This window comes from Phyllobates terribilis, unplaced genomic scaffold (assembly GCF_046119375.1).
Source record: "Phyllobates terribilis strain yellow unplaced genomic scaffold, ASM4611937v1 Scaffold_14__1_contigs__length_39327217, whole genome shotgun sequence".
NCBI lineage: Eukaryota > Metazoa > Chordata > Amphibia > Anura > Dendrobatidae > Phyllobates > Phyllobates terribilis.
The window spans coordinates 8,584,557-8,598,069 of record NW_027362774.1 but is presented as its reverse complement, the minus strand read 5'-3'; the positions used below and the strand labels follow the sequence as shown (position 1 = coordinate 8,598,069).

At 44.9% G+C, this 13,513-nt stretch overlaps 1 protein-coding gene across 11 annotated transcripts in view; it reads right to left on the bottom strand.

The window, feature by feature from the left end:
- The window catches only part of ZNF536 (zinc finger protein 536), an 809,539-nt gene that overhangs the window by 172,477 nt on the left and 623,549 nt on the right, over positions 1-13,513 (bottom strand). The window contains exon 8 of one of the 11 annotated variants that reach the window (XM_073659666.1): positions 8,334-8,374. The exons of the other annotated variants lie outside the window; for them this stretch is intronic. Within the exon in view, the coding sequence (XP_073515767.1) occupies positions 8,361-8,374 (14 nt within the window). The 3' untranslated portion in view covers positions 8,334-8,360. The remainder of the gene's footprint in view (positions 1-8,333; positions 8,375-13,513) is intronic. 11 annotated transcript variants of the gene reach the window in all.

Here is a 13,513-nt window from a genome sequence, read left to right as displayed (position 1 = left end):
TAGATGTTCCTAATGTGGTGTGGGCTGTGAATACCCCAGTGGTGAGTAGTGCCGGATTTCAATACTGTGGGTGATGCTGAATGTCCCTAATGTCAGCAGGGCTCTGGATATCCCATGTGTGTGTTTGATGTCACTACTGTAGTGAGAGGATTCGGATGTCTCTCATTGACTCGAGCTGGATATCTCTACTGTTGGGAGCGCTCTTAATGTCCCAAGCATAGGGGGGCTCGATGTCACTGCCATGGAGTGAAGAGATGTTGAATGTCCCTACTGTAGAGGGTACTGGATGCTGAATATCACTAAGGTGGGGGTAGTTTCTGGATATCTCTATCTGTGCAGGAGTGCAATGCTGGATGTCCCTACTTGGGGGGTGTTGGATGCCACTACTGAGCGTGTGTGGGGAGATGGGGTTGGATGTCACCAATATGGGGAAGGGGGCACTGGATGTGGCTCACAACCATCTCCCAGAGTTGAATATTGCTCTCAAGGTAAGAAAGGTTGAGGATCAGTGAAGTACATAATCTGTAATTAGGACTATCCCGGAAGAAGGCAGGATTGGCACTGGAGAGCTGGGAATCCCAAATGCAGCTAATTACGATACAAATGGGGTTCAGTAAGGGGTTAACGCTCCATCCTTCTGTCTGTGCACCTGTATTGGCTGGAATTAAATCATCCTCCACTTAATATTCTCAATTCCATAAATACTCATTGCACAAATGGATAAAGCGGCGGCCATTTATTTTACTCTGATACACATTTATGCTTTTGAATCCCAGGCACTAAATTTAAACCCGAGCATAAAGACTTTCTGACTTAGTAAGTGAAATCGGAAGTAAATCACAAGTGCATACAAGACACAGAATAACAAGGACTTAATTATGACCACTGCAGGGTAAGAGAATCATTAAACTGTGCGGGGTGCGAGGACTATCTCAGCTGCTGCAGGCTGCGCTGAAGAGCGCCGACAAAACGACTCTGAGCTCAGGAAGTCTTATTCCGCACCTGAGAGCTACTTGGCAGCTTTTCTTTACTGCACCATCTGAATATCGTATTATTCCACAACAGCAGGACCAGGCAACCTGTAACGCCAGCTGTTGTCGAACCACAACTCCCAGCATGTTCTGTAAGCCAACAACGCAAACCCAAACCTTTACATAAGAAAACTGATTCTCTCTTTACATATTCTCCTTATTATAAATGTCTCATATAGAATTATCACAAATATCTATGTGTAGTTATCTAGCTCTCCATCACATCTATCTAGCCATTTCATGTCTGGCCGTCTGCATACCCGCTACAGTATTTCTCTATGTAGATCTCTTTCTACATAAGTCTCCTGGCTCGGAGTATTCAGTGCGTCCTTCCGTTCCACTCGCCGGTCCTAAGGGTGTAGGGCTCTCCCTCTGGTGGCCCCACATTGGGCGCCAAAAATGTTAGGGTGAACACTTTGGTATGTTCACTAGTTGCCGGCTCCTGGCCTAATGGATATGATCAAGTGCATGCAAGAAAGAATAACATCAGACAGACACACAGTCGGATGTAAGCTCTCCTTGATCAGCTACGGCACAGCTCCAAGTGTCTTTATTGAACCCGAACATAGACTTATATAAACACTGTATGTGGGCTCGGTTAGCCCAGAATGTGAGTAACCAGCTGTATTGATTGGTTAGTCCAGGGGGCATGGTCCACGAGGTCATCAGGGAGGCGTGATCCATGAGGTCATCAGGGGGCGTGATCCATGAGGTCATCAGGGGGGCGTAGTCCATGAGGTCATCAGGGGGGCGTAGTCTATGAGGTCATCAGGGGGCGTAGATCATGAGGTCATCAGGGGGCGTAGATCATGAGGTCATCAGGGGGGCGTAGTCCATGAGGTCATCAGAGGGCGTATTCCATGAGGTCATCAGGGGGCGTAGTCCATGCGGTCATCAGGGGGGCATAGTCCATGAGGTCATCAGGGGGGCGTAGTCCATGCGATGTGTCGCTCTGTGGTTGGTTAGTCTTTCTATAGAATGCAGCTTCCTCCCAGAAGAGAGCATGGTGTGATGAAACAGGAAATGGCAGCCATCTTTTGATCTAAACAACCTTATGTAAGGTGAAATAATACACTTTGTGGGTCTTTCCTCTCAATCTCCTATGTCTGGAGGTTAATTAAGTATTTGAGCCTATAGCTCTGCTCAACAATCAGTGATACAAATTTTGTCATTTTAGTTGTTTAACAAAACATATTCAAGATCCAGTTATATAATCAGTCTGGGCAGACTCTCAGCTTTAATGTTAGCATATTCACATCCTAATTGGAAGGGTTTAGGATTTACAGCTCTTAAATATGCAGCTGTCTCTTTTTAAAGGAACCAAAAGTATTTAGACAATTATCTCAAAAGCTCTTAAATAGTCAGCATGGGCTTTTCCCTCATTTATCCATCATTAAGCAGGTAAAAGGTTTGCCACTGATTCCAGGTGTGGCATTTGCATTTGGAAGCTGTTGCTGTGAACCCACAACATGGGGACAAAGGAGCTTTCAATGGAAGAGAAACAGACCATCATTAGGTTGAAAAAAAAGGGGCAACCCAAAAGAGAGATAGCAGAAATGTTAGGAGCGGACAAATTAACAGTTTGGTACATTCTACAAAACGAGAATGCCCTTGTGAGCTTGGGAACTCAAAAAGGCCTGGACGTCCACAGAAGACAACAGTGGTGGATGATCGCAGAATCCTTCCCATGGTGAAAAAGACAACCCTTTACTACATCCACCCAAGTGAAGAACGCTCTCCAGGAAGTCGGTGTCTAAGTATCTAAAGAGAAGACTTCATGAGGGCAAATACAGAAGGGTCACCACAAGGTGCAAACCATTTATCAGCCTGAAAAATAGAAAGGCCGGATTATACTTTACCAAAACATCTACAGAAGCCGCTGAGTTCTGGAAAACCAAAACTATGATCAACCTGTACCAGAATGATGGGAAGAAGAAAGTCTGGAGAAGGCTTGGAATGGCTCCTGATCCTCAGCACATCGTCTGTAACACATGGTGGAGGCGGTGTGATGGCGCAGGCATGCATGGCTGCCAATGGCAAAGGGTCACTAGTGGTTATGTATGATGGGACTAAAGACAGAAGCAGCCAGATGAATCCTGTGTGTACAGGGCGATACGTTTTGTTGAGATTCAACCAAATGCAGCAAGGTTGATTAGACAGCGCTTCACAAGACAGAGGACAATGACCCAAAACATCCTGCGAAAGCAAAGAAGAGGAATATTCTGCAATGGCCGAGTCCTCACCAGATCTCAGCCCCATCAAGCCGCATTTCACAGGCTGAAGACAAAACTTACGGCAGAAAGACCCACAAACAAGAAACAACTGAAGTCACTGAGGTAAAGGCGGCAAAGCCTCACACCGGAGGACACCAGCAATGGTGACGTCCATGGCCTCCAGACTTCAGGCCGTCATTGCTGCAAAGGGTTCTTTACAAAGTATTAAATATTATCATTTTCTTTATGGTAAAGTTAATTTGTCCAATTACTTTTGAGCCCCTGAAATGAAAAGACTTTGTAGAAAAATTGTGGCAATTCCTAAACGTTTCAAGAGATATTTTTGTTCAACCCCTTTAGTTAAACCTGAAAGTCTAAACTTCAATCGCATCTCAGTTGTTTCATTTTAAATCAAAAATAGTGGCCTGCAGAGCTGAAATCACGAAGATTCAGTCACTGGCCAAATATTTCTGGACCTAACTGTACTTCCCCATCCAAAGGTGTGAATGTACCCTTCGGTCCTGTGTCTGACAGATAGGTAATGTCTAAGGGGGTTATCCACCCCTTGTTTAGAACTTAATCTTTCCCAAAAAATCTATATATTAATCTGCTCAGCTTGACATTTCCAAGGTGACAGGTTACCTTTAACACCAGATATGTGCATGAATAGGAGAGCAACTCAATAGGGCAGATTTACGAATGTGTTCACACATAGAAATTGCTGGAAAAAATGCACAAACAATTGGCTAATTTTGGCCACTCAATGTTGTACCGCGGTGTAAACCACTTTAAACAAACTGTGAGGCTCATTTGGTAAAAGAGCATGGTCTGAGCTTCAACAAGATAGGTGCAAAAAGAAGTACAGGAGTCATCCAAGAGGGGGCGTATTGTTGGGTCTAAAAATGAGCCATGAGCCACCATGATAAATCTGGTGCGATATACGACTGTCTGGTCTAAGATTCAAGTCTTTACAATCAGTCAATCTGTGCCACAACTCTGGCCTGCAGGTTAAATCTGGATGCTGGCACCCCCCCCCCACCCCCTATTATACCACATGGAGGACTATGTGGGTCCATTATACTGTATGGAGGACTATGTGGGCCCATTATACTGTATGGAGGACTATGTGGGCCCATTATACTGTAGGGAGGACTATGTGGGCCCATTATACAGTATGGAGGACTATGTGGGACCCATTATACTGTATGGAGGACTATGTGGGCCCATTATACTGTATGGAGGACTATGTGGGCCCATTATACTGTATGGAGGTCTATGTGAGGCCATTATATTGCATGGAGGACTATGTGGGGCCCATTATTCTGTACGGAGGACTATGTGGGGCCATTATTCTGTATTGAGAAGTATGTGGAGCCATTATTCTGTATGGATGACTATGTGTGGCCATTATTCTGTATGTAGGACTATGTGGGGCCATTATTCTGTATGGAGGATTATGTGGGGCCATTATTCTGTATGGAGGACTATGTGGGGCCATTATTCTGTATGGAGGATTATGTGGGGCCTTTATTCTGTATGGAGGACTATGTGGAGCCATTATACTGTATGGAGGATTATGTTGGCTCATTATACTGTATGGAGGACTATGTGGGGCCATTATTCTGTATTGAGAACTATGTGGAGCCATTATACTGTATGGAGGACAATGTGGGGCCATTATTCTGTATGGAGGACTATGTGGGGCCATTATTCTGTATGGAGGACCATGTGGGGCCATTATTCTCTATGGAGGAGTATGTGGGGCCATTATTCTGTATGGAGGACAATGTGGGGCCATTATTCTGTATGGAGGACTATGTGGGACCCATTATACGGTATGGAGAACTATGTGGGACTCATTATTCTGTATGGAGGACTATGTGGGACCCATTATACTGTATGGAGGACTATGTGGGGCCCATTATACTGTATGGAGGACTATGTGGGGCCCATTATTCCGTATGGAGCACTATGTGGGGCCCAATACACTGCATGGAGGACTATGTGGGGCCGATTATTCTGTATGGAGGACGATGTGGGGCCATTATTCTGTATGGAGGACTATGTGGGGCCCATTATTCCGTTTTGAGGACTATGTGGGGCTCATTATTCTGTAGGGAGGACTATGCGGGTCCATTATTCTCTATGGAGGACTATGCGGGTCCATTATTCTCTATGGAGGTCTATGTGGGGCCATTATACAGTATGGAGGACTATGTGGGGCCCATTATTCTGTATGGAGGACTATGTGGGGCCATTATTCTGTATTGAGAACTATGTGGAGCCATTATTCTGAATGGAGGACTATGTTGGGCCATTATTCTGTATGGAGGATTATGTTGGCTCATTACACTGTATGGAGGACTATGTGGGGCCATTATTCTGTATGGAGGACTATGTGGGACCCATTATACTGTATGGAGGACTATGTGGGGCCCATTATTCTGTATGGAGCACTATGTGGGGCCCAATATATTGTATGGAGGACTATGCGGGGCCCATTATTCTGTATGGAGGACTATGTGGGGCCCATTATTCTGTACGGAGGACTATGTGGGGCCATTATTCTATATGGAGGACTATGTGGGGCTCTTTATTCTGTAGGGAGGACAATGTGGGGCCCATTATTCTGTATGGAGGACTATGTGGGGCTCATTATTCTGTAGGGAGGACTATGCGGGTCCATTATTCTCTATGGAGGTCTATGTGAGGCCATTATATTGCATGGAGGACTATGTGGGGCCCATTATTCTGTACGGAGGACTATGTGGGGCCATTATTCTGTATTGAGAAGTATGTGGAGCCATTATTCTGTATGGATGACTATGTGGGGCCATTTTTCTGTATGTAGGACTATGTGGGGCCATTATTCTGTATGGAGGATTATGTGGGGCCATTATTCTGTATGGAGGACTATGTGGGGGCATTATTCTCTATGGAGGACTATGTGGGGCCATTATTCTGTATGGAGGACAATGTGGGGCCATTATTCTGTATGGAGGATTATGTTGGCTCATTATACTGTATGGAGGACTATGTGGGGCCATTATTCTGTATTGAGAACTATGTGGAGCCATTATACTGTATGGAGGACAATGTGGGGCCATTATTCTGTATGGAGGACTATGTGGGGCCATTATTCTGTATGGAGGACTATGTGGGGCCATTATTCTCTATGGAGGACTATGTGGGGCCATTATTCTGTATGGAGGACAATGTGGGGCCATTATTCTGTATGGAGGACTATGTGGGACCCATTATACTGTATGGAGGACTATGTGGTGCCCATTATACTGTATGGAGGACTATGTGGGGCCCATTATTCCGTATGGAGCACTATGTGGGGCCCAATACACTGCATGGAGGACTATGTGGGGCCGATTATTCTGTATGGAGGACTATGTGGGGCCATTATTCTGTATGGAGGACTATGTGGGGCCCATTATTCCGTTTTGAGGACTATGTGGGGCTCATTATTCTGTAGGGAGGACTATGCGGGTCCATTATTCTCTATGGAAGTCTATGTGGGGCCATTATACAGCATGGAGGACTATGTGTGGCCCATTATTCTGTATGGAGGACTATATGGGGGCCATTATTCTGTATTGAGAACTATGTGGAGCCATTATTCTGAATGGAGGACTATGTTGGGCCATTATTCTGTATGGAGGATTATGTTGGCTCATTATACTGTATGGAGGACTATGTGGGGCCATTATTCTGTATGGAGGACTATGTGGGGCCATTATTCTGTATGGAGGACTATGTGGGGCCATTATTCTCTATGGAGGACTATGTGGGGCCATTATTCTGTATGGAGGACTATGTGGGGCCATTATTCTGTATGGAGGACTATGTGGGGCAATTATTCTCAATGGAGGACTATGTGGGGCCATTATTCTGTATGGAGGACTATGTGGGACCCATTATACGGTATGGAGGAGTATGTGGGACCCATTATACTGTATGGAGGACTATGTGGGGCCCATTATACTGTATGGAGGACTATGTGGGGCCCATTATTCTGCAGGGAGGACTATGTGAGCTCATTATACTGTATGGAGGACTATGTGGGGCCCATTATTCTGTATGAAGGACTATGTGGGGCCATTATACTGTATGGAGGACTATGTGGGGCCATTATTCTGTATGGAGGACAATGTGGGGCCCATTATTCTGTATGGAGGACTATGTGGGGCCATTATTCTGTATGGAGGACAATGTGGGGCCCATTATACTGTATGGAGGACTATGTGGGGCCATTATTCTGTATGGAGGACTATGTGGGACCCATTATACTGTATGGAGGACTATGTGGGGCCCATTATTCTGTATGGAGGACTATGTGAGGCTCATTATACTGTTTGGAGGACTATGTGGGGCCATTATTCTGTATGGAGGACAATGTGGGGCCATTATTCTGTATGGAGGACTTTGTGAGGCTCATTATACTGTATGGAGGACTATGTGGAGCCATTATTCTGTATGGAGGACTATGTGAGGCCCATTATACTGTATGGACGACTATGTGGGGCCCATCATTCTGTATGGAGGACTATGTGAGGCTCATTATACTGTATGGAGGACTATGTGGGGCCGTTATTCTGTATGGAGGACTATGTGGGGCCATTATACTGTATGGAGGACTATGTGGGGCCCATTATTTTGTATGGAGGACTATGTGGGGCCATTATTCTGTATGGAGGACTATGTGGGGCCATTATTCTTTATGGAGGACTATGTCAGGCCATTATACTGTATGGAGCACTATGTGGGGCCCAATTTTCTATATGGAGTACTATGTGAGGCCCATTTTCAGGGTTTCCCATTTTTTTATGAAGATTTATTCATATTTTTTGATGACATGGGAATAAGCTAATGTCATAATTCTGTAAATTTTTTTGCAAATAAATAACATTTTTGTTTTATTTTCTATTTAATTTGCTTTTCATGCAAAACGAAAGGACATACATTCAGTTATTATTCCGTTAGTTTGATGACTGTAGGCAGCATTATTTTATTTATTTTTTTCATTAGTGAAAGGGTTAAACAGAATATTTCTAGAATAAAAATGTGGAAATAATAATACCTGTCCGTATTTTCTCTTGAACGCCGGTCACTGAGAACCATCTGCCGGTAAGAGAGAACCAGTTACCATGTTGTAGAATAGGGTGATACACCGTAATACTAAATGTCACACAATATGTTACATATGGGAGACCCCCGGTACTGAACTGGTGCGCGGCACGTGGTAATATTTACACTAGCGCGTTTTGTCTGTTTGTGCTGCGGATATGACCCGAGATGATAGACGAGCATATTGGAACCACGTAACAACATTTTTATTTTTAATACCACAACATGTGATGGTAGCATGTGTCAGGGAAGGTCACATCTGTACGTTACATGCTAGAACTCGTCTGACATATGATGAGAGAACGTAAATATCACCAGATCCGAGAGATGGCAGAACGTACAAGTAGTTTCCATGGAAGATCGTCACACAGAAACACTGACACTATCCGTGAATGGAGCTGGTAATGATTGCCATGTCAGGGCTGATGTATCTGATCACTTCTGGATGGAGGAGATGTCATACTTTAGTATTTTCTTAAAAAAAATTACAGGAAAAGGAAGTAGGGAAATGTAGAGGGGTTTTCCAAGTCCCCGCAGTTTTGATTGTTCCTGCTGTTTCCCAACAGAACATTGCCCCATCGTAGGGGCTCAGCTTCATCCCTAGTCAGCCCCAGACTCAGCAGCTTATGATCTTCTGACACATTTCTGTTATTATAGCCATCAAGAGTTTTTTTTTCAGTAATTTGTGCCACAGATATAGGTTCAGACATGATGACCTTCCTTCTCCTCACTGATTAGTAAGATGTGGGCTCTCATAGTCGCTGGTTCTCTAGCCATCCATTCTCGGACCTTTTTTAATAGATACTAACCAGTCACCTGGCATATACTGGATGCACCCCATAAAACCTGCTGTACTCTGGCTACACCCTATAAGACCAACCATATACTGGATGCACCCCATAAAACCTGACGTACTCTGGGTACACCCTATAAGACCTGCCATATACAGGATGCACCCCATAAATCCTGCCGTACTCTGGGTACACCCTATGAGACCTGCCATATACTGGATGCACCCCATAAAACCTGCCGTACTCTGGGTACACCCTATAAGACCAGCCATATACTGGATGCACCCCATAAATCCTGCCGTACTCTGGGTACACCCTATGAGACCTGCCATATACTGGATGCACCCCATAAAACCTGCCGTACTCTGGGTACACCCTATAAGACCTGCCATATACTGAGTGCATCCCACAAGATTGTTTGTACACTGGAAACAACCAGACAAGACTTACCATATACAGGGTGCACTTCACAAGACTGCGCGCATACTGGAATACCCCAGAAGACCATCCGTATAGTGGGAGCACCACCCAAGATCTGCCGTATATCAGGAACACCCCATGAGACCTGCTGTACTCTGAGTACATCCTATAAGATCTGTCATACTGGATGCACCCCACAAGACCTGCCATAATTCGGGAACACCCCACAATACCTCCCCAGGTCCAGCGCGGAGTCTCCATTGGTGCTTCCAGTCTCTCTTATTGTGCGCAGCGCTGACATCACGTCGACAACGCTGCAGTCAATTACTTAGCTCAGTAGCTCTAGAGTGGTTCGCGCTGCTAACTAGGGGGTAGCCGTTGAGCTCAGATATTGGCTGCAGCGTTGTCAACGTGACGCCAGCGCTGCAGACAATAAAAGACACCGGAAGAAGCAGCAGAGACTTTGCATTGGACCCAGAGATGGTACTTTATTAATACAAACCACAGCTAGTTTTCCAAAACTGAAAATACCCTTTTAACTTTTGTTTTTTTTCACAATTTTTCTTGCATTTTAAATACACAAAGTAAATCATCACAGATCATAACATGGTTTAGTAGTTTTTTTTTTATTCAAGTAGCAATCCCCTTAACAGTAAGTGACCTTATTGGAATGACTAAGAATGTTCTGGATTTTTTTTTTGCCTTTATCAGATAGCACAGAAGCATTTGTTTGCAATGAAAAAAAACAAACAAACAAAAAAAACCTGCCAGGTGTGAATACACCCCAACATATATTATGATGATTTTTGCTTATTTTATCATAATTTCACTTGAGAATTCACACACACACACACACACAAGAAAAAAAAAATCTAAATATACGAGTTAGTTTCTTGGCTCTTTACATATCCTCCAGGCATGCAAGAGGTTAATGATTCCCCAGTAATGCAGAGCACAGAAAATATGTTTCTGTCATCAGTAACACTTCCATATAAGAGTTACAATTCAATTCAGCTGCTGCCAAAAAAATATTAATATGCTTTAAAAAAAAAAAAACCTACGTACTGTTTCCATTAGAATTCTATAACTCTATGTAACAGAGATCTACAGGGATTTCTACTTATTTCTCCAAAAGCAAAAGGCAGCAAAACAAAAGTTACAGTGAGAAAGCTTCCGTCTAGGTTCTGATTGGGTTTATCAAAACTGATCTGAGCCAGACCCCCAAAACAGTCCAAATCTGCAAGAGTGTGCAAGTGCTCCGAGGCCGACCCCCCCGATAATATGATGATCTATACTTCTGCTCTGCTTATATGTTGGGTCATGTATATCCTCTGCACCCACAAACTCTGCTGTTAACTAATGGACATGACTTGAGACAGTAATGGGACTGGCTATCTGTGAGGGTGGACAGGGATTATGTAATTTTATAAATCTATCTGATCACTTTAAAAAATAATCTTTATCCAATGAATAATCCCTTCGATGTGAAAGTGAGTTGAGCACACCAGAGGAATAGCTTGGTTTTCTTTTACTCCATGTCATTCTGCTCTGGCCAGGTATTCAAATGCCCAGGCAAAATGAAGATTCAGTTTTAGGCACAACCCATCATCGGCACACTCAGGAAAACCTTAGCTATGTCACTGGAACCCCCAAATGGGATGTTTTGTATGACCTTGAATTGTAAGAAAACAGGAGGATGGGTTTGTAAGGTTACCAAGATGGATGGGTCCAGGATTTAGGAGCGACCAAAAGAGTCTGAGTGGGAAAGGTTGCTCCCATACTCCCATCCGGGTCTAACAAGTCTAAGAACAAACAGCTGGGTTAGCTCAGCAGAGTGAGTTGTGCTGGAGCTGAACAGAGGAGTTTGTTGCAGAGTGACTTGTGCTGGAGCTGAGCAGAGGAGTTTGTTGCAGAGCGAGCTGTGCTGGAGCTGAATAGAGGTGTTTGTTGCAGAGTGAGTTGTGCTGGAGCTGAACAGAGGAGTTTGTTGCAGAGTGACTTGTGCTGGAGCTGAGCAGAGGAGTTTGTTGCAGAGCGAGCTGTGCTGGAGCTGAATAGAGGTGTTTGTGGCAGAGTGAGTTGTGCTGGAGCTGAACAGAGGTGTTTGTTGCAGAGTGAGTTGTGCTGGAGCTGAACAGAGGTGTTTGTTGCAGAGTGAGTTGTGCTGGAGCTGAACAGAGGTGTTTGTTGCAGAGTGAGCTGTGCTGGAGCTGAATAGAGGGTGTTTGTTGCAGAGTGAGTTGTGCTGGAGCTGAACAGAGGTGTTTGTTGCAGAGTGAGTTGTGCTGGAGCTGAACAGAGGTGTTTGTTGCAGAGTGAGCTGTGCTGGAGCTGAATAGAGGGTGTTTGTTGCAGAGTGAGTTGTGCTGGAGCTGAACAGAGGTGTTTGTTGCAGAGTGAGTTGTGCTGGAACTGAACAGAGGAGTTTGTTGCAGAGTGAGCTGTGCTGGAGCTGAATAGAGGGTGTTTGTTGCAGAGTGAGTTGTGCTGGAGCTGAACAGAGGTGTTTGTTGCAGAGTGAGTTGTGCTGGAGCTGAACAGAGGTGTTTGTTGCAGAGTGAGTTGTGCTGGAGCTGAACAGAGGTGTTTGTTGCAGAGTGAGTTGTGCTGGAGCTGAACAAAGGTGTTTGTTGCAGAGTGAGTTGTGCTGGAGCTGAAAAGAGGTGTTTGTTGCAGAGTGAGTTGTGCTGGAGCTGAACAGAGGTGTTTGTTGCAGAGTGAGTTGTGCTGGAGCTGAACAGAGGTGTTTGTTGCAGAGTGAGTTGTGCTGGAGCTGAATAGAGGTGTTTGTTGCAGAGTGAGTTGTGCTGGAGCTGAACAGAGGTGTTTGTTGCAGAGTGAGTTGTGCTGGAGCTGAACAGAGGAGTTTGTGGCAGAGTGAGTTGTGCTGGAGCTGAACAGAGGAGTTTGTTGCAGAGTGACTTGTGCTGGAGCTGAACAGAGGTGTTTGTGGCAGAGTGAGTTGTGCTGGAGCTGAACAGAGGTGTTTGTTGCAGAGTGAGTTGTGCTGGAGCTGAACAGAGGTGTTTGTTGCAGAGTGAGTTGTGCTGGAGCTGAACAGAGGTGTTTGTTGCAGAGTGAGTTGTGCTGGAGCTGAACAGAGGTGTTTGTTGCAGAGTGAGTTGTGCTGGAGCTGAAAAGAGGTGTTTGTTGCAGAGTGAGTTGTGCTGGAGCTGAACAGAGGTGTTTGTTGCAGAGTGAGTTGTGCTGGAGCTGAACAGAGGTGTTTGTTGCAGAGTGAGTTGTGCTGGAGCTGAATAGAGGTGTTTGTTGCATAGCGAGTTGTGCTGGAGCTGAATAGAGGTGTTTGTTGCAGAGTGAGTTGTGCTGGAGCTGAACAGAGGAGTTTGTGGCAGAGTGAGTTGTGCTGGAGCTGAACAGAGGAGTTTGTTGCAGAGTGACTTGTGCTGGAGCTGAACAGAGGTGTTTGTGGCAGAGTGAGTTGTGCTGGAACTGAACAGAGGTGTTTGTTGCAGAGTGAGTTGTGCTGGAGCTGAACAGAGGTGTTTGTTGCAGAGTGAGTTGTGCTGGAGCTGAACAGAGGTGTTTGTGGCAGAGTGAGTTGTGCTGGAACTGAACAGAGGTGTTTGTTGCAGAGTGAGTTGTGCTGGAGCTGAACAGAGGTGTTTGTTGCAGAGTGACTTGTGCTGGAGCTGAACAGAGGTGTTTGTGGCAGAGTGAGTTGTGCTGGAACTGAACAGAGGTGGTTGTTGCATAGCGAGTTGTGCTGGAGCTGAATAGAAGTGTTGGTTGCAGAGTGAGTTGTGCTGGAGCTTAATAGAGGTGTTTGTTGCAGAGTGTGTTGTGCTGGAGCTGAACAGAGGTGTTTGTTGATGAAAGCATTTAGAACTACTTGAGCTGCTACTGCCTGTGATACCAAGATTGGTGAGACTATTATAGTTACTTTGTTGTATTGTGCTGA